At 39.8% G+C, this 24,385-nt stretch overlaps 1 protein-coding gene across 1 annotated transcript in view; it reads right to left on the bottom strand.

Moving 5' to 3' along the window:
* LOC115421305 (neural-cadherin-like) overlaps nt 1-17,920 on the bottom strand; it is a 94,121-nt gene extending 76,201 nt beyond the window's left edge. Inside the window, exon 1 of the mRNA XM_030137120.1 lies at nt 16,628-17,920. Coding sequence (XP_029992980.1) covers nt 16,628-17,627 — 1,000 coding nt within the window. The 5' untranslated portion in view covers nt 17,628-17,920. The remainder of the gene's footprint in view (nt 1-16,627) is intronic.
* Nucleotides 17,921-24,385: the final 6,465 nt, after the last annotated feature.

Below are 24,385 nucleotides of genomic sequence, written 5' to 3' on the forward strand. Positions count from 1 at the left end.
GTAATCAAAATGTCACATCTCTAGTGAAAAACAGGTCCTCTTCCATTGTGGAAACTTTTCAGGTAATAAGAAGAGAACCGGTCAAATGAGCATACATGGCAGATTTATAGTGATATGTCAAATATAATGCCTAAAAAAAAATCTCCCTGCCACTTAAAGTTTTAACAGTCACTGGTCTGTTTGAAGTTCAGATACTGAGGCTGTAATGTGTATTTAACGCAAAAAAGTGTGTCATGCCAAGACATTTTGTATTCACAGCCCACTTACGGTGAAATTTGGGTACCTAAAACGTTTCATCTAATGCAATTATCAGGCCAGCATTTGAGTTGTTCCAATATTTTTTAACCAAATAGCTGCAAAAGTAAAGACAGTCACATCAGCTGCAGCCAAAGTTTGTATTAGATAATTATTTGGAAATGTTAACATGCAAATGAACTAAAACTAAAAAGATGAACATGGTGAACATTACACGGAGAATATTAGTATGAATACATTAGCATTTACTCCATGTAAATTAAACGCTTTTTAGTGAAATCAAATGAATGCAATTACTGCTGAATGAACAAGTGGGTTACTTTTTGAAATTTATGGTACAATTTCATTAAAGAGGGAATCAGGAAGATGCTTTAAAACTTTGTTCTTGGTACTCGGATTGGTAGCTTAAATCATTATTCCTAAGACATACACACACAGTTGTTGCAGAACGCCTACAGTCGTGGAAAAAATTATTAGACCACCCCTTGTTTTCTTCCATTTTTTGGTCATTTTAATGCTTGGTACTACTAAAGGTACATTTGTTGGGACAAATATGATGATAACAAGAAAAATAGCTCATAAGAGTTTAATTTAAGAGCTGATGTCTATCCATTTTCCATGTTTTCTCAATAATAACCAAAATCACTTATGTTCTTGCATCAATAGCTATGGCATTGTACTAAACAAAAACAGTGCTTTTATGCATTCCATGTTTTCTATTCTGTCTGTTTTAGTCACATGATACACACAGGAGTTAATACTTGATAGCATAACCACAGTTTTTGATGACTTTTGATGGTCTAATAATATATTCTGCAACTGTGCATAAAGTACTGAATATAACAGAGAAAATGGAATTATTTTTATTCCAACAAATGTCTGTCATTATTTTTTTTAATTTTATTTTGAACATATTGTGTAAAGAATGCAATACAGAGAAATACAGTATGTGCACTTTATAGTTTCATATCTTCAATCTCCAACTGGAAAGGTGGATTAAAAGTTGCTGAAAAGTACAGAGTCAAAGTAAGCTGGAGATTTCTGAACATAAGAACTCGGTTATCAGGACTGATCAACAAGCCTCTGTGGATAGAGGCAGGAGATATTTATTTACATTTGTACCGTACAGATAAAAAATTCGTACCATCTCATCTGAAACTGTTTATGTTTCTGATGTAAAATCTTCACATACTTTATTTAACTAAGCCTTGCGACTAGATTATTTTCAAGTCAATAGCTGTCAATGAAGCCAGCACCGATTTCCATCCAACCACAATCTTTTGGCCTGTTCATAAAAGGAGTATGAGTCATGCTGTCATGCATCTTGTTATCACAGTTGGTATATTCGTCACATATGCAATCGGCTATGTTTGTTTTTGTGGTTGGGTATTTGTTGACAGAATTTACATAGCATTCCTGTTCCTTTTTATATTATACTTTTGGGAAACATTACTGAAAGATGTCCGGCTTGGTGCTTTATGTCATGAGCCAGGGTGCATACTGTACACTTAACTACAGATAAAACAGCTTCTTTCCTGTTTCCTTATGTCCTTCACAGACAAAGGGAAACTCCATTGATGCTTGACTTGGACTCAAGATAATCAATATGAGGCTGGGAAAAAAGCTGGATTGTGTCTAGAAGCACACAGTTGGAATTTATGTTTTTTTTTTTTCTTACAAACACTGATGAACTGAACTATATTTTCAGTAAAAACATTTCAAAACCTTCACATTAGTTACCAAACAAAAGCCTTTTGATCAGACCCAGTGGTTGCCATCCTGGGGGTCCACAGATAATGGCGTTGTGGAGAGAAGAATAAAATAACTTCCAATAAAATGTGACAAATTTTACATTCCATTGCTTGAAAGAGGAATAGCATTTATCTTTTATTTCTGATAGGACACAGTTACTGCCAGTATGCCACCTATCAGACATCAACGCCTAACCCTAACTGTGTCTTCAAAACATAACTTTTTTTTTCCCTACTTTTTTTATTCACAATAATCACTCATAATCAGATAGATAGCACCAACAGGGAGCCAAAAGTAGTATTAAAACTATAAACAGCAAGCAGGCTACAAAACAAATGAAGTGAAATGTTCTCTCTCTCACAGTAATATGAAAATTGACAGGCCTACATATCAATATGTACACTCTAATTTAGCCAAACCTATCTCACTTTTTCACTGCACAAACACCTACCTCTATATCTACGAGCTTATAGTAACTATATGCCAAAAAGCATTAAGCCCCTTGTCAGTATATTGTACATCCACTTTCATTTCGGTGGTAGACAACTTATAAGTGTGTGCACTGGGGTCTGGTGAGGTCAAATTCTACTAGGGAGCGGGACACAAACCTGAATAGTCTGGAGGGGTTATGAGAAAGATGAGAACCATTTATCTAACCCTCAGTATAAGCACTCTGTCTGCTTTCATATAAGTCACAACAGCAAGTCAAGGTACAAACACTAAGGTTAATTTATGCTTGCTCACTCTGCTCTCTTTAAATTTCGCTTGGTATTTTTCTCGAACAATACTTCGTTGCTATTCTTTCCACATTTACCTAAGCTCCAGTAATGAAGGGAAATGATTAATCACAGAACATTTTTTGTCCTGCAGGAATAAAGCTGTCATTTTTGCCGATATGTAAAAAAAAAAATGAACTGAAATCAAATGTTTAAAACAAATCCAAAGTTACATTCCAATTACTCTTATTAATAGGGTAATAAATTTCTGTAACTGTCCTTGACATGGCCCGCCACACCTCATAACTCCACATATACGATATGCAAGTACTTTCTGTTCCTTTTTCAATTGCAGGTATTTTGTATTAGAAAAAAGGTCATATTCATCAATGGAGAAATATCAAGGGTGTTAACAGATGAACATGAACTGATAATGGAAGGTCTCATATAAAGAAGTCTGTAGGTTTGTGCTAACTTCAACCCCTCCAATTAATCCGTAGTTTGTGGCGATACAATTTCTATTACCCCAGGTAAGGGGTATTGTTTTTGGTTCAGTTTGTTTGTTTGTTAACACTCTAACAGCAAAACTATGGGTTGAATTCACACCAAATTGGGTTTATAGATTGCCAGTGACCCATAACAGATATGATTACATTTTGGAAAATGTAGCTCAAAGTTACAATTTTTTATGAATTGTTTTAAATCTTAGTTTCCCATTTACTTATAATGGGCAAACATTCACATGACTGTAGCAGCAAAACTATTGGTTGAATTCAGACCTAATTTGGTTTATAGATTACCAGTGACCAAGAATAGATGAGGTTACATTTTGGGAAAAGTAGGTCAAAGTTCTAATTTTTTATGAATTTTTAAAATCTTTTTTCCCCCATTTACTTATAATGGGCAACAATTCAAATGGCAATAAAAACATCAATTTTCTTTCAATTTACTTCAAACTTGCCACATATACAGAGGCAATTGATATGCTGACATCAGCACACGTATTGAGATGATGACGTCAGCTGGATCAATGCCAAAATAAGCTACGATATGTGCGAGGGGCGGGGTTTGTTGTGCCTGGCACCACTTGTCTTGGGTATTATATGTTTTACAGCAGACCAGACAAACAAAACAAATCAAAACAATTACCTCATGTATAGTTTCCACAGTAGGCTAATGTTTGTGTCTGTAACTATAGTCCACTTTTTTAATAGATATTGACATTTTAAGAAAGATTTTGTTTGTATTATTACAGTTACTTTTCACATCTCTTCATACAATGACTGGTATTCTAAAAAAAAACAAAAAAAAAACAACTACACTACACTATTTTCTTGTATGCTAGCCACCAGAGGTTCTGAGTTTTGTTTAGGAAATAGCAGTGCCAAAGGGAAGTCAATGTAGCTAGTAACAAAGAACGCCATTGCACATTTGACCACATTTTTTTTTTTTTTTTCATTTTATGTAAAAAGTCGACATTAAGCGTTGCTGTTTTTGACAGTGCTAGGCTGTTTCCCACCAGGCCAGCTAGGCTAACCCTTTTTATCTGCAGCCTTTGTGCTGAGCCAAATGCCACAGCATTGTTTTGGGGAGCTTCAGTAGTCATAAACACTGAATATTCAAAGCTTTTTGGCACACTTTGCCATGGCAGTTTGTTCTATGTTGTGTTTTATCATATGTGCAGCAAACTCAGCTTGAGGAAGAAATCAAAAGAGAAGCCGAGCAAGTCATCGCACAGTCAAAGACCACAGTATTAGTGAAGAATAAAAGTGAATATCCAAATCCCAAAATTGAAAATTGAATGCTTCGTTGAATATTTGGGTTCCAGCACAAGGCTAAACAAATCTTTACAACAACCTTTTCTGTGTGTTTACAGAGGGGCTTGCACATTTGAGAAATCAGCACAAAAAGTGTTGCCGTGTTCATTTTGCAACTCTAACCTGTTAGCAAAACATCATTAAAACATCAGCCTACACTTTCCATGAAGTCATGCATGGAAGATGAGTACCCAGAAAACCAAAAGCATTAGTCACTCACCATTTCAACGAATGCTAAATACGCCATCAAAGCCAAAAGCAGTCAAGGCTCCCAACAAATCACTATTAGTCCTATAGCATAATGAAGGCAGGAACAGGTTCATTGCTGAATGTGAGATAATTAGCTTTTCAGTTTTGTCTAAAAGATACAGTGTAGCTGGTGGCATTTCTTAAGCAAGTGGATTTAATGCTTCAAGGATTGAATGCTTGATTGGCTTCTGTCTCTTTTCTAGACTTTGAAGAAGTCCAAACAAAAACAGCTCTCTAAACCTTCTGTTCAATTACTGTGGAATTAAAAACAAGTGTGAAAGAATAAGGTCTTAAGGTCCAAAAATTGATCAGAAAACAGTGCGAGAAGCTAAAACAAACTTCCTGATTTTTGTTAGTTTTAGTTTTCTTAGAGATTTTGCTAGAAGTAAAAGCAGGTAAATATAAATAAACAAAGGGAGTACTTCTGGGAGGAAATTCTGAAATGATATTAAAGGGAGCGCCAGTGATTGACAGTGTGTGGGAATCTTTGCTTCTTCTCAAACTGAAGTGAGGGGAAATAACTGCACAAACAGGCATTAGGCTACATTTATATAAACACTACATTAATAGTCAAGTATTCTTCACAGTTGTCTGTTACATGATACATAATTACATCTGGTTCTGAAGTATACTTTCTGTTCTCAAATTTGTGATGAAACTAGGTGGTAGCTGCTATTCAAACAGACACTTGGTGTAGAAATAATATGCTGTCAAGCTTCTGTATAGTACAGTGCATGGTGCACTCACCCACCCTTCCACCCACCAACCAACATTAGTCTAAAAACAACATGGATATGTAGTGGCACATATGTATGCACACACGGTTGCACAGTTCACAGCAGTGCTAGTCATTTGCAAAGGTGGCAAGAGGAGTTAATCTAAATGACACTGTGAGATGGAATATTCCAGTGCAATCTCTCAGTAAAAGACGTAAGGAATGCAGATATAAATTGTTTGGCCTCTACTTATCCTTCTTTGCGCCTCGCTTTGGGCTTTCATTTCCCTGGTTCAGGGACCGTCTGGTGTGTATGTTTGTCTATATGTATTTGTCATGTGCATTTGAGTGTTATGTAATCTACATGCACTGTTCAGTGTTTGGTGATGTCAAAGTATTGAAGTTTAATTGACTTTTGCCATGTTTGTTCATTCATGGGTTTGCAGGCTTGGTCTGTATGGATGTATTGTCAATGTGGCGTAAGCACATTCTATATGTGCACTGATCTGTAACAGTATAGTGGCTGTGTATGTGGATTTGTGTGTGTTTTTCCAGTAGACAGCAGATGAGAGAGATGCTCCTATACACCCCCCAGTTCACAGATGCCTAGGGTTAAGTAAGAAAACTAAGGAGTTCAAAGAAACCTTCCTCAAGGAAAGGGTAGGCAAACTTGAGTTTTATGTGAGAAGAGAAGAGAAGAGAAGAGAAGAGAAGAGAAGAGAAGAGAAGAGAAGAGAAGAGAAGAGAAGAGAAGAGAAGAGAAGAGAAGAGAAGAGAAGAGAAGAGAAGAGAAGAGAAGAGAAGAGAAGAGAAGACCATATTTTTTCTGTCTATCCTGGGTTGATGTGCAATGTTCATATTGGGGGCTTTCATTTGGCCATTATTCTCTATCAGCACCTGTCTGTTAATGTTAGTGTGTGTCAGAGAGCCATCTTTCCCTTCATCCCTAGTTTGATGATAGAGAGGTAATTTCAGCTTTATGGTGGTATGGCTCTAATGATGAGGATGGAAAGATGAGAGCACGTAAGGGCGAAAAATGCTTTTTGTGATTCAGTGCATGCACACACACGTATGTTATGTATATCTGTGTGGACACGTGTGGGCAGACGTGGGATAGGGTCCAACTCTTACTGCTGTCCCCATCACTTAATAGGCAGTTAATGGAGAGTAATGAGGAAGTACTTTCACAGCAGATGTGCCCTCTCTGTAACTCTATCTTACCCCAAGACTGTAAAACTGACCCAAACATGCAGCTGCTCTGCGCTCTGATTTAGCTCTGTATGTGTTTTTCTGGGTATTTCAATGGTTTGTTTGCATAGTTTGCCTTACAGCTCTGTGGCCCAAAAAGTAAGAGTAAGTATCATTTCAACATAGCACCTAGAGTCACATTAAATGACAAAAGCCCTGGCAGTGTCAGCCAGGCCCCAAATCTGTTACAGGCCCATCTTCTTCACTGGAGTGTGAAATTATTTTAGCTCTCTGCTCATTATAGGATTTTAAAATGCATTATAGTTAGGGCTTTTATGGTGTGCCGCGGCATTAATTCAATTTGCCCCATTCACGCTTTCTTATTATCATGCTCAGTTCAAGCTACAGGGGGAGGAAGCTGCTGAGCAGTGCTCCTCGGCCTTATCTCTAAAGGATATAAACTACACTACCCAGCTCAATCAGAGCCAGCCCATACTGGTCCATCCATTCATCCACTTTTCCTGTCTCTCCCTCTCCTCTTTTCAGATGCTGCTTCCTGTAGTGACCTCCATCTCTCTTTCCATACCCCGTCCTGCTCTCCATTTCCTTCTGAGTTGGTGATTGATGGGGGTTGTCCTCAGACCCCTTTCGATATCTTTCCATAGAAACACATATATACTGTAGGCAAACAAACATACACAGCCATGCACTTCAGAGACGGCACACAAAACCACATTCGCACGGCAAGATCAGGGCCAGGGAGAAGCAACAGAGGGAGCCGCACAGGTTTAATGGGAAAACAAGCCACAGTGTATGGGTGAGACAGCATTAATCTATCATTGAAACCAGAACCTGTGTGTCTGTGTTTGTTTAGTACACCAGAGAGCCAGGCATTCTGGGAACACCCTATCACTGTCTGTTTTTGTGTGAAGGTACAATAATGTGTTGCACATTGTAAATGTATTCCTGTGGAAGAGCAGCAGATTAGTATGGAGCATAAGCATGAGCCTGGACCCGAGCTCTGACAGAGTTCCTATGAATGTGAACGCTGCATCTTTGCATGAATGCACAGTGGCAACACAGACAAGGATTGTTCATTGTCTACACTGTACACACATACATGTACACAAAACATGCTACACACTACACTAGTCACATGCATTATAGTGTAACTCAGCATGTGACTTTGGTCTGGTTTATTGGTAATGGGAAAGCGGAAGAGAGGATGAGGATAAAATCCTCATTTAGATATCTAATCCAGGGAGCGGTTTGTCCTATGTGGACCATCATCTCCCGTCATTAGCAGCAGGCCAGCAAGATTAAACAAGATCAATGTTTATCACCCACTGTGTGTGAGAGAAACCAAGTGTTAACCTCCCCCACCTCATCATAATTTATCATAATATCTGGTATCAGAGTTGCTGTCGACAACAGAAAGCTATGATTAGTATATCTAACATATGTATTAAAGAGCACTATAATCAACTTTAATGCTGCATGAGCCCATATCCACCCCAGATGAACAGGATCACAGTTTAACATTTTTAAAAATTAATGCTCCATCAGTAGGATTTACTCTAAATATATGATGATTTTGTACCCAATCTAAATATTACGACAAGCTGAGTGACTCATTTGTAACTTTGAACACACGATTATTCATGGGCTGGCTGAACATTTAGGTACTGATCCTCAATTTAATGTGTGACTGATGCAGTCATTTCTCAGTCAGAGATATCCATCAAAACCAAGTTAATGTACATTCACACAATTAATTATTGAAATTACTCGATTAAATAGCAGCTGCACTGTCGGGGCACAAAGGGCAGATGTAATTATGAGTTGATAACTTGTGAAAAATGACATGCAAACTGCTTACAGGAGGTAAGCAGTTCATGGTAGAATGTACAAAAAACTTTAACACCTTGCTTCACACTTTTTCCCTACAAACATTTCTTTTTTTTATGCATGTTGAGCAAAGGTTTTAAGAATTGCAGCAGATCCTGTTCTTTTAGTTTCAAGTCTTGATCTTTAATGTGTGATATTATGACATGTCTATGTGTTTCTACAGCAACTCTCACTACTAACGACTAGCATCCTTGTCCCATCCTGCTCAGCACATCACAAGAGTGAAGAGACCATATGGTCTGATTAGACCACAGAATTAAGCCCTACTGTCGAGGCAGACAGAAAGAGGAAAAAAAAAGTCATGCACACTCACTGGATCCACTGAGAGCAGACACAAATTGGTAGCTGGAACATAGAGCTAAAAATGCTCACAAACACGCTCCACATGCACATGCACACAAGCCAAGTTTGGAACAGGCATAACAGTAATGTTCAAATACAGATGGGAAGAGCAGAACAAAAAAGGATACAATAGCCTGTCCCAAGCCAAAAGACAAAACAAGCAGGAACAAAAATGGTCTTTTGTATGTCCATCCTTTGTAGTGTTCAGATCTTGTCTTTGCATATCTCTCTACATATCTGCCTGTTTTCTACACAAACACACACAAATTCACACTTGAATTACACCTGCTACAGTAATCAGCCATCCTCTGGCTGTGATGGAGTTGAAGACTGCCTCTGTTTCCTAGAACTGAATGAAGAACTGAGCCATGAGATGGACATCATCTTCAAAACACATTTTCTGATCTGAGCTGCAATTCCCTCGCCTTCTACATAGTCTTTTTGATCACTCGTCAGACTAAAATTTTCTCTTTTATTCATTCTACAATGTCTTTTTGCGTGGCAGTCATTTTCATCGTCTCAACAAAAGTCGCACTCTTACTGTGCAAATTGGTGTCGCACAATTACCGCAATTTCTGCAATCTGTGCGCTTTACTCCAAAGCAAAGTTCATGGCATGTCAAAACGTCTCACTAGGCAACTTGGCCAGCCATGTGATCTTTTTTTTTTCCAGCATTAAAAATCTCCTTGTACACTGTTCACCCGGGAAAGCTTTCAAAGTTGTCTGAGTCCTGTGTGTTTATCAGTGCCTCCTTGGGCCACCACGAGTGGAGCTGCAACCATTGTTATGCTGAGTTAATTGGACCTTTGGGTACAAAAGGTTGAGAAATTCAAGACCAAATAGATAAATAAGCACAAGCACTGAATTCCCATGGTATATCCAGGCACTAGCTCCATTTTCTGTTTGCTCATTTCAGCTTGTACGCAGGCCGGTCCGAAAGGCTGATTCATTAGAGTGCTTCAAGACAGTTCTATCAGCCTTTTGACTCAATCACACACCTACCTCTCAGTGACTTTGTAAACTATCAGCAACAGTATGTCACAACCTATTCTGCGACATATAAATTGTTGTTTAAAGTGATGTTTTGTGTCTGGGAGCAAAACAGCTCCTGGTTAATCAATAGCACAAAATCAATTCAGCTCTCTAGGGAAATGCCACTGAGGGGCTATGTAAAGGTGGGGCCAAAACAAAAGTTTTAGATGGATGGGGGACATGGCAGGTGTGGAGGGGATGAGGCATTCATGCTGTGAAATCTGTTACTGCGTTCATTACAAATGATTCCAAAATTTAGGCAATCACCGCACACACAATGGGGCAAATTAAATTAATGTCAACAAAACCTGCAAACCTTTGTCTCCCTAAGCTGGTGTCAGCACATCATGGATTAGATTTAATAAAACAAAACCTTCTCAGTTGGTGATAAGCTCCTCGTACAATGTGCAAGTCAAGCTCATTTATCACACAGGTAGACACCAGGTTTGCACTGAGGCATTCTGAGAATGTGTACCGATGGAGGTCAGCACGGCATTTACCTGACATTGCCTGCTGCCGTGCAAAGTCTGGAGTTGACAATGTCTGTGGTAATGGGCATCAATAATGCAGACCCTTGGCCAGATAAAAACTCCCTGTCGCCATGAATTTCCTCATAGCATTATGCCATATGCAGAACTCACATCTCACACTTCAACTCACACATACACCTGTGTAAGTGTTGGTGTAGGTCTTGTGACTTATAATTTTCTCATCTTTTAGGATATACATTCATATGATTTTTTAAAAACTTTTTTTAAAAAATTTAATTCAACTTAGCCTGCTCTAACATACTCTATATAACATACAGACACACCTACACACACAGACACACACACATACATACATATAGATATACATATATATTAGCCCTTATTTCTTCTTCACCATCATCTCCTTCTGTTCGAATAATGAATTAGAAGGCTCTATAGAATAGATATGAGCCAGTACTGACCTTTACAGGATGAATATCAGCCACAGGTTAAATATAGGATAAAGACAGTAACAGCAACTGCCAATTATTTTTGTTATTGATTAATCCTCTGCTTTTTTTGATGATTAATCAATAATTTATTCATATATACAGTACATTTATTTTAAAAATCCAGTGCTTTAAAATAAGAAAGTCTACTATTTATCAAAAAGTAAAAAAGTGTTGCAGATTTTTCTTTTCTTCATTTGACCAATCAATTGATCAACTATAATTGTTGCAACTCTATTTAGAGCCACACTCACAATATCCAGTAAGAAAAGGTCAAATCACTGCATCCCTATTAGGTGCATACAGCACAATATTCTGTCTTTCTATCTCTCTATCTTTCTCCAAAGGGCAGGTCATACTTTTCTTCTCTTCATCTTCTCTCCATTTGCCCCCCAACAGTTTACAGACAAATACTAGAACACTCTGCCCTTTTCATTGCCAGTACAATAGTATATTTTTCCCACCCTCCTGTGCCCTGTGGCCATCCACTCTGCTCTACAGGCTAAAGTACATGGCCACCCTATTCCCCTTCTGCCGTCCTGATAGTTTCTCACTTCTACCCCCTAACTGTCTGACAATTATGCTTCACCAAGCTGACTTCTCATCAGCAATATACAGCTCTCTGCTTCTGATCTGGCTGCCCTTTACCTATCTAGACGTGCAGGAGGGGAAAAAAAAACACAATCACACAGACATGCATTGAAACGGTTCTTTCATCTTTTTCCTGCCTCCAACCTTCTGTGTCTTTTTCCCTCCTCCTCAGGTTTCTCACCTTTACCTCACTTAACCTTCTTGGTCTTAAATTAAAGCCATGCTCTGTGACCATGCCTTCATCTTCTACAGCTACTCCTGACCTTTTTGTGCCCCTTATAGTAATTATGTCCTCCTTAAATATCTTTTTCTACATATACACAAGCGCTATGCTTCCTCGCCCTGCTCCTGTTCTCCACTTAATCCCATCTTTAAAAAAAAAAAATGGTGGTATACACGCTCCCTCTTGCTTTTTACGTGCCATCAGATACATGCTAGGGCTGTAGGAAAAAAAAAAAAGAGGACAGCAACGATGCTGCTTAGAGGCATCTATTTGATATTAGAGAGACAACAGAGCAGAAATCAAGTGCTGCAGGCATGTTATATCTTCACTGCATGTCTGTCTTTAGTGGCAACAAATCTGGCGATCCATGCTGCAAGAAACCTGGAAAGGACAGTCACAACTACTTTTGCTCACTGTTACACAAACAAATGTACACAATTAGACATGAACAGGAAAACATCCTAAAGCTTATGAATATGCACATGCAACCACACACATGCTCACAGTCAGACACAAAATAAAGCCACAACAAAACCACCAAAGGCATTTTTTTTAAACTAAATTGAATAAATGCAGACAGCTTTTTGTGAAATTGTTTTCTACTTAAACAAACAGCCCCACAGTCACAAATTACAAATAAAAATGAGATCGAGACTCTTCTCAATTCATTTCACATCACAAGGGGAATATGCAAATATGGTGTGGGGGGGAAACGAGTAGGAAAGGGGAAATTGGATTAAAGACAGCATGAGGCGAGATGCTGACTATGAGACAGAGACAAGAGGGGAGAGGAGGATGGCAAGAGAGAAGGCAAGGGAAGGTTCTCTGACAAAACAGTCTGAGTCGAGGTGATTACCACAAGCTGAATGCCAGTCTGCCCACAGATACCTAAAGGAAAGGGAGAAACCACTCCAATATACCCCACTCCAACTCACAAAGGACTGAACCACTTGTTCAATACTCCTCCTTAGCCGTCAAATGCCATTAACAGTTTTCTACTCAGGTGCGAAGAAAAGGATTCTTCTGGTGGGACAAGCAAAAGCAAAAATTCCCCACCAATACAAATCTAAGCTGACGTCCTCTGTGGGCCGGCAAATCCTTTACAGGAAGAACTGTAGAGGTCCCTCACTCCCTCTCCTCAAAACAACACCACATAACCAGTTTCAGTGAATCATGAGTCATGGCCTACTTCCATTGCTTTTACCTTTTTTTCCCTCTTACACTGCTGGTTTGATACACAGAGGCTATGTCAAAAAAAAAATTGCTTGATTGTTTTCTCTGGGGATTTTTTTGGGGTGTACTGAATATAGTTTAGAAGGTAAACATGTCTCCAAGATTAGCAGGGGATCGAGCCAAGGAGAGAGGAGGAATACTTTCATGGTGCCCTGAGAAACAACAGGATTTGAAGACAAATACTGTACTGTGATGCACCCGAGTGGGAGGAGAGGTGTGAAAGCCTGACAAAGGGTTCATACTTCTGATCAGTGACGCTGAAGAACCTTTGAAAAAACAAAAGTGCATATGCAATACAAACCTCTAAAACATGGTTCATGGTCTGTGCATGGTTGCAATTACCTCTATTATCCTATATGTGCATTACAAATGGTTTTGCAAGCTTGTTATGAGTTATATAGGCTAATGATCTTATCTGGTTTAGAAAGTTTAGAAACAAATACAATTAAAGATATGGGAATTGAGCAAAAATGTTTGCTATGTTTTTGCAGAGCAGGAAATAATTTATTTTTTGTAGCGCAATTACAACATAAGAGACTTAATGAATCATAGCGATGGTATAGCCTTAAGTATTGTAGGAACAAAGCTTCAGTAATGAATGAGAGAAAAAAATTAATTTTTGGAGGAATAACCCCTAACTGATCATAAATATCCAACAGTTTGAAGTGACCATTTATTCAGGGACCACGTGCCAATATATTTTCAGAGTGGCAAGCATTCCAATTATAGTCCATATCCTGATGCTGCAGAAATCTGAGTTGCGTTTCAGTTAGATCCCTAAATATGATAGGAGATACATTTTGGTGATTTCAAGGCTACATGTGTTCTAAATTAATTAGATGGATGTGCATTTGTGTGTTAAAATATGTGCAGAACACCATAGTCAATAGTCTGTATTAACAGTGAAACACTTTGATCTAGTACAGCATGACTGCACTAATTATCATTAAGTTTATTCAATATTTATTCAAATAGCTGAAACCTTTTAGCACAATTTTTGATTAATACAACAGACTACAAAGGGGCTCAGTGTTCAAACATGTCACGTCTTGGAACCTTAGGGGGCATCAGATGAGTTGTTGGTGACTACATTTTCTTTCAGGTAAGTATGTCAATAAGAATGGACCCATACTGAGAGTAATCCAAGACTGCTGTTCCATTTCCCCCTTATCCGCTGTGTGCCAGAATAATTTATCTGATACCTAAGTGTCAAAATAGACTTTTTAATCTCCAGTTATACACCACAAGTAATAGCTCCTCTGATGGCTGCACTTAAAATGCTGTACCGACAGCAAACTTATTAACATAAGAAAGCCCAACACCATTGTGATTAGCATTTTATGGCCACATTAACCAGCTATTGAACACATTCACCACACACTTAGCAAATGTGCATTTACCAAGTAATAAACCGTATGTACTTTTTTTCCCCCCAAAGTAAAATATGCAGACTCCTAAAATTATCCAGAAGAACAAGCATTAACCAGTGATGCATGTTAACAGATGTACACATTTATATAAAGGCCAGAAGAGATGACTTTATGTTGATTAAGACTGGGCAAGTTAGTTATTTTTATCACTGATGAACCTGTCAAAAAATGATTAAATTATTAATTGTTTGGTGTTTTAAAAAATAAACTAAATCAAAGAGCCCAAGGTGTTGTCTTCAAATGGCATGTTTATCCCACTGATCTGAAACACATTCAATTAATAGTGACTTAAGACACAAAAGCTGGAAACAGACAATGTTGCACATTTCTGAAATTACTTCAGATCGGTTGCCAAGTGATTTTCTTTGAATCAAATATTTGATTACGTGCCTAATTCAAGTGTTACACAAAAAGGGGATTAGAGGCCAGATTTTCACCAGAGATGTTATATCTATAATAAAATGAAAGTTCTGAGAGGAATCAGTACCTAAAAACCGCATAAATAACTGATACAATGATTCTGTGAATGATTACTTCAGTTTTGTCAAGAGTCACCATCTATCTTAGATTTAGATATTTCTTGTACCTGTAGTATGAATAATGTATACGGTGTTTGTAGCACTAGCATCTGGGAAATGTTGCTGACTTGAGTGCACTCTGAATCATTGGTAGACTATTTCCTAACAGAGCTTCCTGTTTGGCATTCACCAGGTGACTGTCAGAACGACGGACAGCTCTGTGCTACTGAGAGTTTACAGTCATAAAATAAATAGAGACGTCGAAACACATGGGGCCTTATTAAAAATGTTGTTATTGTGCTCGGGGTCAATTTCAGTAGGGCCATGCCAACTCACACATGCATACTAACAAACACCTACAAAGACAGATGCACACATTCCAAAGCATCTTAATTATCCTATCGTTCTTCTGTGGTGTATCTACGAGCTCGCTCTTTTCTTTAAAAGACAGACCACAGATGCACTGCAAACCCCAAGCGAAATCAAATGCATTCATGTGGGGGATTGGGTTAAATAAGAAAAAAAGAAAAGAACATCAGCTCAAATGGACTCCTTCACTCTAATAGCCATGTATGCAAGAATTGGGGATGAGACAAGCAGAAGAAAGGCCTGTCCTCCCAGACTCCCATCAAGATTCTGTCTGGAAAGCTGTAGTCACAGGATAAAGGACATGCCATGTCTTTGATCAGAAGAGGAACGTTTCGCAGGTGAGAGAGGTAAAATGGAGGAAGATGTGTGGATATCTGTCAAGCTAGAGCGGCTTATTTCTGTTACGCATCTGTGAAAAGATGTCAGAATACTGACTATTTTTGCTCTCTGAAAAAACCTCCAGACACCCTTTTACAAAAAATGTGTCCCAATCAGGCCTGCAATTACAATCTAGAACATGCTGTGTACCAGCAGCAGGCAACTCAAATGGAAACAGTGCACACTATTCATTGCACACTATGTAGCTCAATTACAAAGCAAATCATTTTGATTTCTTGTTTTTGTTATTTTTATGGTGTTTTATAATCCTAGAAGTCAAACTTTCGCAAAACAAAACTTGTGTAACTGATACACAGTTTCACCTTTCCTCAAGAATATGAAGGTGTCTGACTGTGGCAGTGCAACTTCAAATCCCCAGGCCTAAAGAGTGAATGAGAGGAGGATTAGAGGGGTAATGCCAGTAGATGAGAGAAAGGGTCGCAGTGGTTTGCTACTCTCCAAGGATTAGCTCTGAAAACAACTTCACAGTCACAAACTATGTCAATCAAGGACATAATTCACCCAAGTCACAAAGAATCATACACTGAAAAACTCATTTTCTTCCTAGTCAGTCATAGTTTGGATATCTTGCATATATGTGCATAAATTGGACAGAATTGTAATATAATCTCTCCACTTAGCGGTGCCATGTTTAAGTTCATACTTCAGGTATATGTGGATGGATAGATAATGAGGCACACCTGTGGAATGGACCTATAGAGCAGCTGTATTGACAGCCCTGTTATGATGGATATGTCAGAGCAGTTAGGAGGCTCCCCTGATGGAGGATGAGATGTCCAGATGGCGGCACAGTTTTACCATGTGCATTTAAATGTGCAGCATTCCGTTAAAATAGGGCAAAATGCAAATAATGCCCGGGAAAGGAAGGGGGGTGCATTAAGTGAGGATTATAAGGGGAATTTTCTACACACCTCGTTTATCCTGAATCTTAACAGTAAGCTCCACGAAAGGCTCTGTCTCCCTATCCAGCCTCCTGGTTATCGTGATATCTCCACTGTCGCGCCCCACTGTGACCGGGCCGCTCTCTGACTCCGGGTAAATCAACTCGTAGACGGCTGACTGAAACCTGGTCGGATTCAGGCTCGTTATGACTGAACCGATGTTGGCATCTTCAGACACGTTGAGGGAGATCACAGTGCCGGGTTCAAGTAACGCCCTGGGCCGGCGACCTGCGCGCCCTGACCCCGCTAATTCAGCCAGACGCGTTGCCCACCGGTGTGGAACAACAGTGACCACTACACCTCTGCTGGTCAGAGGGGGCCATCCGTGATCTCTGGCAAAAACACAGAATTTAACTTTAGAGGGGAGCCCCAAGATAGAGTCAACCAGCAAAACTTCCCCTGTTTTTGGGACAACATAGAAACTGCCATTTTGAGGGATAGATATGTATGTTAACTCTGCGTTCTTGCCGCTGTCTGCGTCAACAGCCTCCAGCCTGTAAACCACACTACGGAGGGCTGTGGTGTCGTCTAAAGTTATGTGAACGGCGTCTGCACTGCGAAAAGTGGGTTCATGGTCGTTGGTGTCCAAAACGTCCACTTTTACAGACGCAACCTCGAAAACCACAGACTCTGACACCCAGGTCTGACAACGTAAACCCATGTTCAGCAGGTATTCTGAGCGAGCTTCTCTGTCTAAAACCCTGGAAGTTTTCAGCAATATATTTCCCCGCTTGTGGTGGGCGAAGACGCGGAAATCTTCGCTTCCGTTCCCATACAGTTTGAAGTGCATCCCGGAGACAGGGCACCATTTTTGCGCGTTGATGCGCCTCACCGGAATGCCAAGTCCGATTACTTTGGAACCCGCCGGCGAGTTCTCAAAAACATGCCCGTGAAAGAAAGGCAGTCGCTCCTGTGTTTGATATCCAGAAGCTGGCGTCAGAAGGCAGCATAACAAAACACCCCAAATCATGTTGGTGGTAAGTTATGTACCTCCAAGCGACTCGGGGAGGTGGTAGAAAATCATTAAAAAAGAAAAAAGAAACACTTGAGTAACATTTCCTTCATAGTTGTCCACCGTACGATCCATCCAGGTGACAGGTTTGAACTTTAAGCTTATTCATCCTGGCAGATCTGTCCTCTGGCTCCATGCAGTACTGCTGCGTGCAGGCAGTCCTCAGCGCTGCAGGCTGTTGGCTTGTATTCGTACCCAGTGTTCAGCACCAGAGCACCGGACAGCGCCAAGCGCGGGGGCGTGGCGGCGCACGGGGATGAAGCCTCTCCGTGAACCCCACCCTATGTGATGGTCAGGAGGGTCCCCGCCTCACAGCTCTTAACGCGGTCCGACAGCCCGCACAGCCACGGCGACAGCCTTTTTTTCCCGCTGCTGTGTGAGAGCGTCTGCCACAGATCTGCTCTCATCAGATTCAAGAGTTGATGTGGAGAACATCACTCAACCCTTCCTGTCCACAGAGGGGAAGCCAACGCAGACTGACGCTCTATGTGGAAACCAACCAGTGATAAAAGTCTTCCAGGCGGCGACTATACCTCCAGTGAAGCAGCTGTATGCCTTGCTCAACAACATTTTCGGTACTTCTGGTTGTTGACGCGTTCACTGTCTTCTCTCACATTTTCAGACAAGTGAAGGCAACTTTAAGTTACTGTTCCTGTAATATACAGGGCGACCCAAATGTTTGGAAACAAACAAAAACACATATATTTTAGTAATGGTATTATATTTTGAAAAATCGATAACTATGATACGATTGCTTGCCCCTCAGTACTACACGGCATATTCACTTTTCAAAGTGGTCCCCTTTGTGTTGGATGCAGCAGCGCAAACGTGACCTCCACTCAGCGACAGTTTTTTTCAATGGTGTCCTTGGGAATACGTTTCCATTCACGCTTAATCGCCTGCTTCAAACTGGCCAGCGAGTGATGAGGATGAGAGTTGACCCTTGGTTCTAACAGTCCCCAGATGCTGTAGTCCAATGGATTTAAATCCAGGCTCCTAGCAGGCCATTCTTGTTTGGTGATGAACTGAGGACAGTGCTCTCTCAACCAGGTCTGAGTGACGTTCGCGGTGTGGGCTGGCACTCCATCTTGCTGAAAGATCTAATCACCATCTGGATACAGTCTGTGGGCTTCAGGAAGCAAGACCAACTCTAGAACTTCATTTATGTAGTACTCCTTGTTTACCTTGGTCCCTGGATCAACGAATTTCAGTTGCAACGCATCAGAACTGCAGATAGCCCCCCAAACCATGATTTTTGCAGGAAATTCAGCTCTTCTGACTTTCAAACTGGCAGCATCTGCATCTACACGGCTTGTAGCATACACACAGCTATTTTGGCGGTTCAGTTTTGGCTCCACTGTGAACATTTTCTCATCTGAAAAAATCATCTTCTTCACATCGTCCTCCGTGAAACGTCCACGTAACCTTTTGCACTTAGTGACCCTATTGGCTTTATCAGCGGCTGAAAGCATCTGGACTTGCGACTGATGGAGAGCTTTGAGACCCAGGTCGACTGCTAAGACACGTTGCATGGTGGATCTGCTCACGTTCATGTCACGAGCCATCTTTCTCCCTGATCGAGTTGGATTCCGATGAATTCGGAGGTGCACATTTTGAATCAGCCGTCTGGTGTGAACGGAGCGTGGTCTGCCTGACTTTGGCCTGTCATCTGTAGATCCAGTCTCCTGGTACTTCCTGATGACTTTTGAGATAAAACTGCGTGATACCCTTCGGTTGAGAGAACGATAAATTTCACATTGGCGTTGACCTGCACAGTGCAGTTCAACCACAGCATGCCTATTCCCATGTTCTCTGGTCATTTTCTCTGGACAGAATGAATTACATTCAAGTTAAACCTCAGGCCTAGTCAACTATGACATAACGAAGCAAAGGAAATAATTCAATTGGACCCATTCATCACAGATTAAGTACAATGTTGTACCAAAGTTTGTTTCCAAACATTTGGGTCGCCCTGTACTGCATCTCTGCAATTATGTTCACAGCATTATACTCTTTATTTACAGCTTTAAAAAAAAAAAAAAAGAAAAAAAAAAGAAATAGAAAAATCTAAATTTAAATACATAAATGCACCTGTGATCTGGACCACTGAGCTTTGAGCTGTGAAAACAACATGATTTGAGACAGCCTAAAGTGAGTCCCTCCATATGTCTTTGCAGCCAAATTGTACATGCACACCAGAGAGTTCAGAATTAACATTGTCACCGTGATTGCTCTTCCCTCCCCTCCCACTCTCCTCATGTGCCAGGCACCCAAAGCACTCCAAACCTAATCTGTAGGTGGCTACTGCTAATTCCCGCAGACTGCACACTTCCAATTCCCCATCACCGCTCTGTACGTGCCATGTCAGGGGACTAAATATTACATAGACTGAGGGCTTGGAATTGTCATAAAGATTGGAAAATAATGAGCAAGAGAGCATAGCTGGACCCTCCATTGAGTCTGTCTGTCTTGTCATGTCAACCTTTACTTCAGACGTGCCCGGATCAATATTCATATGCATTTTGGGGTGTGACGTTAAGATATGTAATTCAATAGCATGCCATCTTCCTCTGTTCAAACATAGGTTACATCTGTATTCAGCTTGGAAATTCATCAAGGCTCCTGCTGAAAGATCCTTATCAATTTGAAAACACAATCCATCACTGCAATTTTAGCCGAATTCACTCTCTGCAGTAAACTGTTCTTTTCAGGCAATAACTCTGGTAACTGGCAGTGAGCCCCCAGACAATTTTGAATCACTGCCTGCAGCTGGAGCACAACACTCATATTGGTTGAGCGCTGTATTCCTTTACGTGGCATAAGCTGTAGGCTATGTCACTACAATGCACAAGTCGTCCGAAGATTATTTTTATTTTTTTAATGACTGACCTGGGTATGGAAAAGCCTGTCAAAACATGCAACCTGAAATAACCCTGGCCCAAAATACAACACGAACCCTATTGATGGGAAATAACTTCAAGTCACATCTCTGGTATTGTCAGTTAAGGTGAAACTGTGGTATCTAAAACAGACACTGTCTGAACTATGGGCCTGTGTTCTCTATTCTGCTCTGTAACTCTGCTTTGAACTTCGTAAGTGCTTCATGAATGCAAATCAAATCCTGTCTTTTATCATGTTGTCTCACATGGTGAAATTTACCGTGACTGCCAGCATGGGAGATAGCTGTAGCAAAGGCTAATTCAATCACAATCCTAGGCCAGGGTGTGAGGGGATAGTTTACTTGAGGGTTGTAGCACTTATCAACTGAGATGAAACACCAACATAGGCTGCGTAAAAACAACAAAGCTCTAATGAAAAAAATAAAAAAATCATGAAACAGTCTCATCATCCCTCTTCTAGAACAGATAAGCGAGAGCTGCGGGGCATTAGCAAAAAAATAACATTGAAGAAAGCAGCCAACGGACATTAGAAAGCTCCATGCTTACATAATGAATAATTGACCAAATCCATTTCCTTCACTCATGCAGAAGCAGACATACCTTCTGAAGGCAAAGGTTGCAGCCTCCCAGCATTTAAAACAGTCTGCATTTGCTCAGGAGCTCCTAAGAGACAAATCACGAGGAGACTGTGGAATGGAAGTCCCGTAATGTAACTTGCATGTTCTGCTATTATTCCTGGAAGAGTGAGGAAAAATGTAGGAAATGATGGAAGGTAATATTAAGGAGACTTGGCACAAACTATCAGTTAATAGGCAGTTTATGGCAGAGAATAAGTGGGGTGTTCAAAATGTCTTAAAAATAGACTGCTCAGCAGAAGTCAATGAAATAATTGGCTGAAACAGGCAGGTTTATTAAAGAATGGCAGCACAATTAAACTGGATGACTAAGCATGCAACTCTATGGTTACAATTCATCTGTGAACATTTATAGTGAACATTTATAGCAATGGTACCCTAATGTTCACCTGGAACTGCTGCAAAGAGCCATTTCTGGAAACACCATGACACCAAGAAGAGCAGGAGCTCTGTAATACCTCTCACTGTAGTGTTCGTGTCTATATGAGCCCCTCGGGACATTTTCTCTCATCAGAACCTGAAGGTAGAAAGCAGTTAGAAGAGCTGGATAAATATAAAGACATTTCTCTCATGTATTAGGTACAGCTAATTAGATTTGATCTGTTATCCCCTTAAGGCTCCTACCACCTACTGTAGTATTTAAAATGTAGAAACCATAACTCTAATAATAAATTTAAATTTAACTATGGATTGTGTGCAGCCAGGATCTCTAGAGCTGCCATCGGCTTTTCCAAATGCCAGTCATGCACAAAGCAGTGACAAAGCCAAACCATCTCATTACTGAGCTTCACTTCAGCCTTTTTTTTTTTTTTTACTTACAATGCCACGATATTGAAAAGAGAACAACAGCAGCTTATTTGAAGAAAAAATAATTCCATCATTAATGCGTGGACTGTTGTTTTGATAGAAACAACTTCAGGGCCACATTTTGTTTGAGCAGCAGTTTTATTATATCTACATTCTGATTAGAGGAGCCCGGGGTTGCCTCAGTGATTAGCACACTTAGAAACGATCACTGATTTGAGCAGTATCTCATTCTAACCCTGAACAATTATGACTTTCTATTAGCACAATAAAAGAATCCTCACATTATCTAAAGACACAGTCATTGAAAAAACTAAAAGACAATGAAATTAACACAGTTCAGTGTTTTGTTGTTTCACTGTGCCCAACTAAGAGGTGAGATTTTTGAAATAGGCGATAATGATGTTCTCTTAGAAACACAGTTTAGACAGTGAGAACATTACCTCGGATGCACAATGAGGCTCCACAGTTCTTTTCTCAGTTAATTATCCCAGCAAGACCCAGCCATTAGGCAGGTTTCCATTACTCGACCAGTTCAAGGCTATGCGTGTAATAGTGTAAATTCAATAATGTGCTATTTATGAGGCTGAGAGGATTATGAGGGACCCCTTTGGGAAGAATATGAAATATACAGAAGGCTTCCCAAGCTGGGCAGAATAATCATTTCTTCAGACAAGGTGGTCCCGCAGCATCTCCCATATGATTTAAACATGGGACCCAAAGCAGAGACAGTCCAACCCTTTATTATCCAACGGTTATAGCCCGCCCATCCCACTGTTTGATATTCATTATCTGGTCTCATTCGAGCCCCCTGATCTTCTATTTCCTTTTTGCAAATCAGTGGTAGTTCTCAGCAATAACTCAGTGTCAGATATAAACAGATTGATTTCATGTCTATCACACACTCGACCCTGCCTCCTCCTCCTCCTCCTTTTGTGTCTTCTAATTCTATGAACTGTTATTATTTTTCCAGGAAATACCATTGTTTCTCTATGTGAAAAAAAACAAAACAAAATTGTAAATAAACTTCATGCCTATATATCACGGTGTCTTCCAAAAGAGGTCTTTCATCCAGGCAAAAAGGGCCCCGTGGTTCATCACTGCTTTCCTGGAATAAAAGGTTCACACACTGTATTGTTTTCCAGCAGAACCAGTCATTTGCAGAATAATGAGGGGCTTTTTTCTCTCAGCATCATTAGTTTAAAACGGAATATGTTTGGTGTACTTTCTAACAAAAATAAAACACAGTAAAATAAACACCAGTTTTAGTTACACTGTAGCCCAGGAGTGTTAAACATACAGTCTGTGGCCCACAAAAGGATCTAATCCAACCCACAGGATGAATTTGTAAGGTGCAAAAAATTACACTGAAAATAATAACAGTAAAGGGTGTCAAACTCATTTCCAGCCTAATTTGATCTCAAGTGGGCCAGACAGGTAAAATAACAACTATAATAACATATAAGTTATGACAATTCCAAATTTGTCTCATTATTTCCTTCTCTTTCTCTCTTGTTTTTTTAGTTTTAGTGTGAGAAAAAAAGTAAAATTACATGATGAAAATGTTCAATATACAAACAATCCTGTCACAAAAAAATATGAATAACCTGAACCATGTAAAACGCGAAATGTCTTAAGAGAAGTGGAATTTTAACAATACTACTATGTATGCCTGAATGTTTTTTTCTGCTTTGTAGAGCCACTGATAGCTGTACGTTGCAATGCGCATGCGTACATGAGAAGCTGAGGGATATCATTAGAATTGCACTTTAATTTTTTTTATTTATTTATTTATTTTTTTTTTTTTTTTTGCAGTAAAACAAAGAGAACAATTTAGAATTATTAGTTGTAGGTTACTGTGAGATTATTTTACTGGTCCAGCCTGCTTGACATCAAATTGGGCTGAATGTGGCCCCTGCTGTGGCCTGTCATTAGCTTTAGCTTTTCTGTCATTAGCTTTAGCTTTAGCCTTTGAGCTGTAGCTGATTTAACAACATTTAGGTCATTTTGTAGCTTATGGATAAAATGTAAGTATCTGAAAGGTGCATGTGCTAGCAGGCCCCCGTCATTTGAATGCGTGTATGTGCATAATTGTTTTATGTTTACCTACTTGTCCTCCTCCTGAAACTGTAACTCATTCTTCCTTAATGGTTCTTCTTTCCACTTACTATTAATCCCAACACCTGCCAGATATATGGCACCAGTCATGTCGGTAAATGCTCCATCCCAGTCCCTGTTGGTCAACTTACTTCCGTTTACAGTGGCTCTCTAACGCCCTCATGCGACTTTAAGAGTAACTGCAGTCTTTAAAACAGTCTTGACAGTCAATATACAACAGGCACAGGTACAATAAAGGGAAATAAGCATAAAGTTACTG

Source organism: Sphaeramia orbicularis, chromosome 6 (assembly GCF_902148855.1).
Source record: "Sphaeramia orbicularis chromosome 6, fSphaOr1.1, whole genome shotgun sequence".
Lineage (NCBI taxonomy): Eukaryota > Metazoa > Chordata > Actinopteri > Kurtiformes > Apogonidae > Sphaeramia > Sphaeramia orbicularis.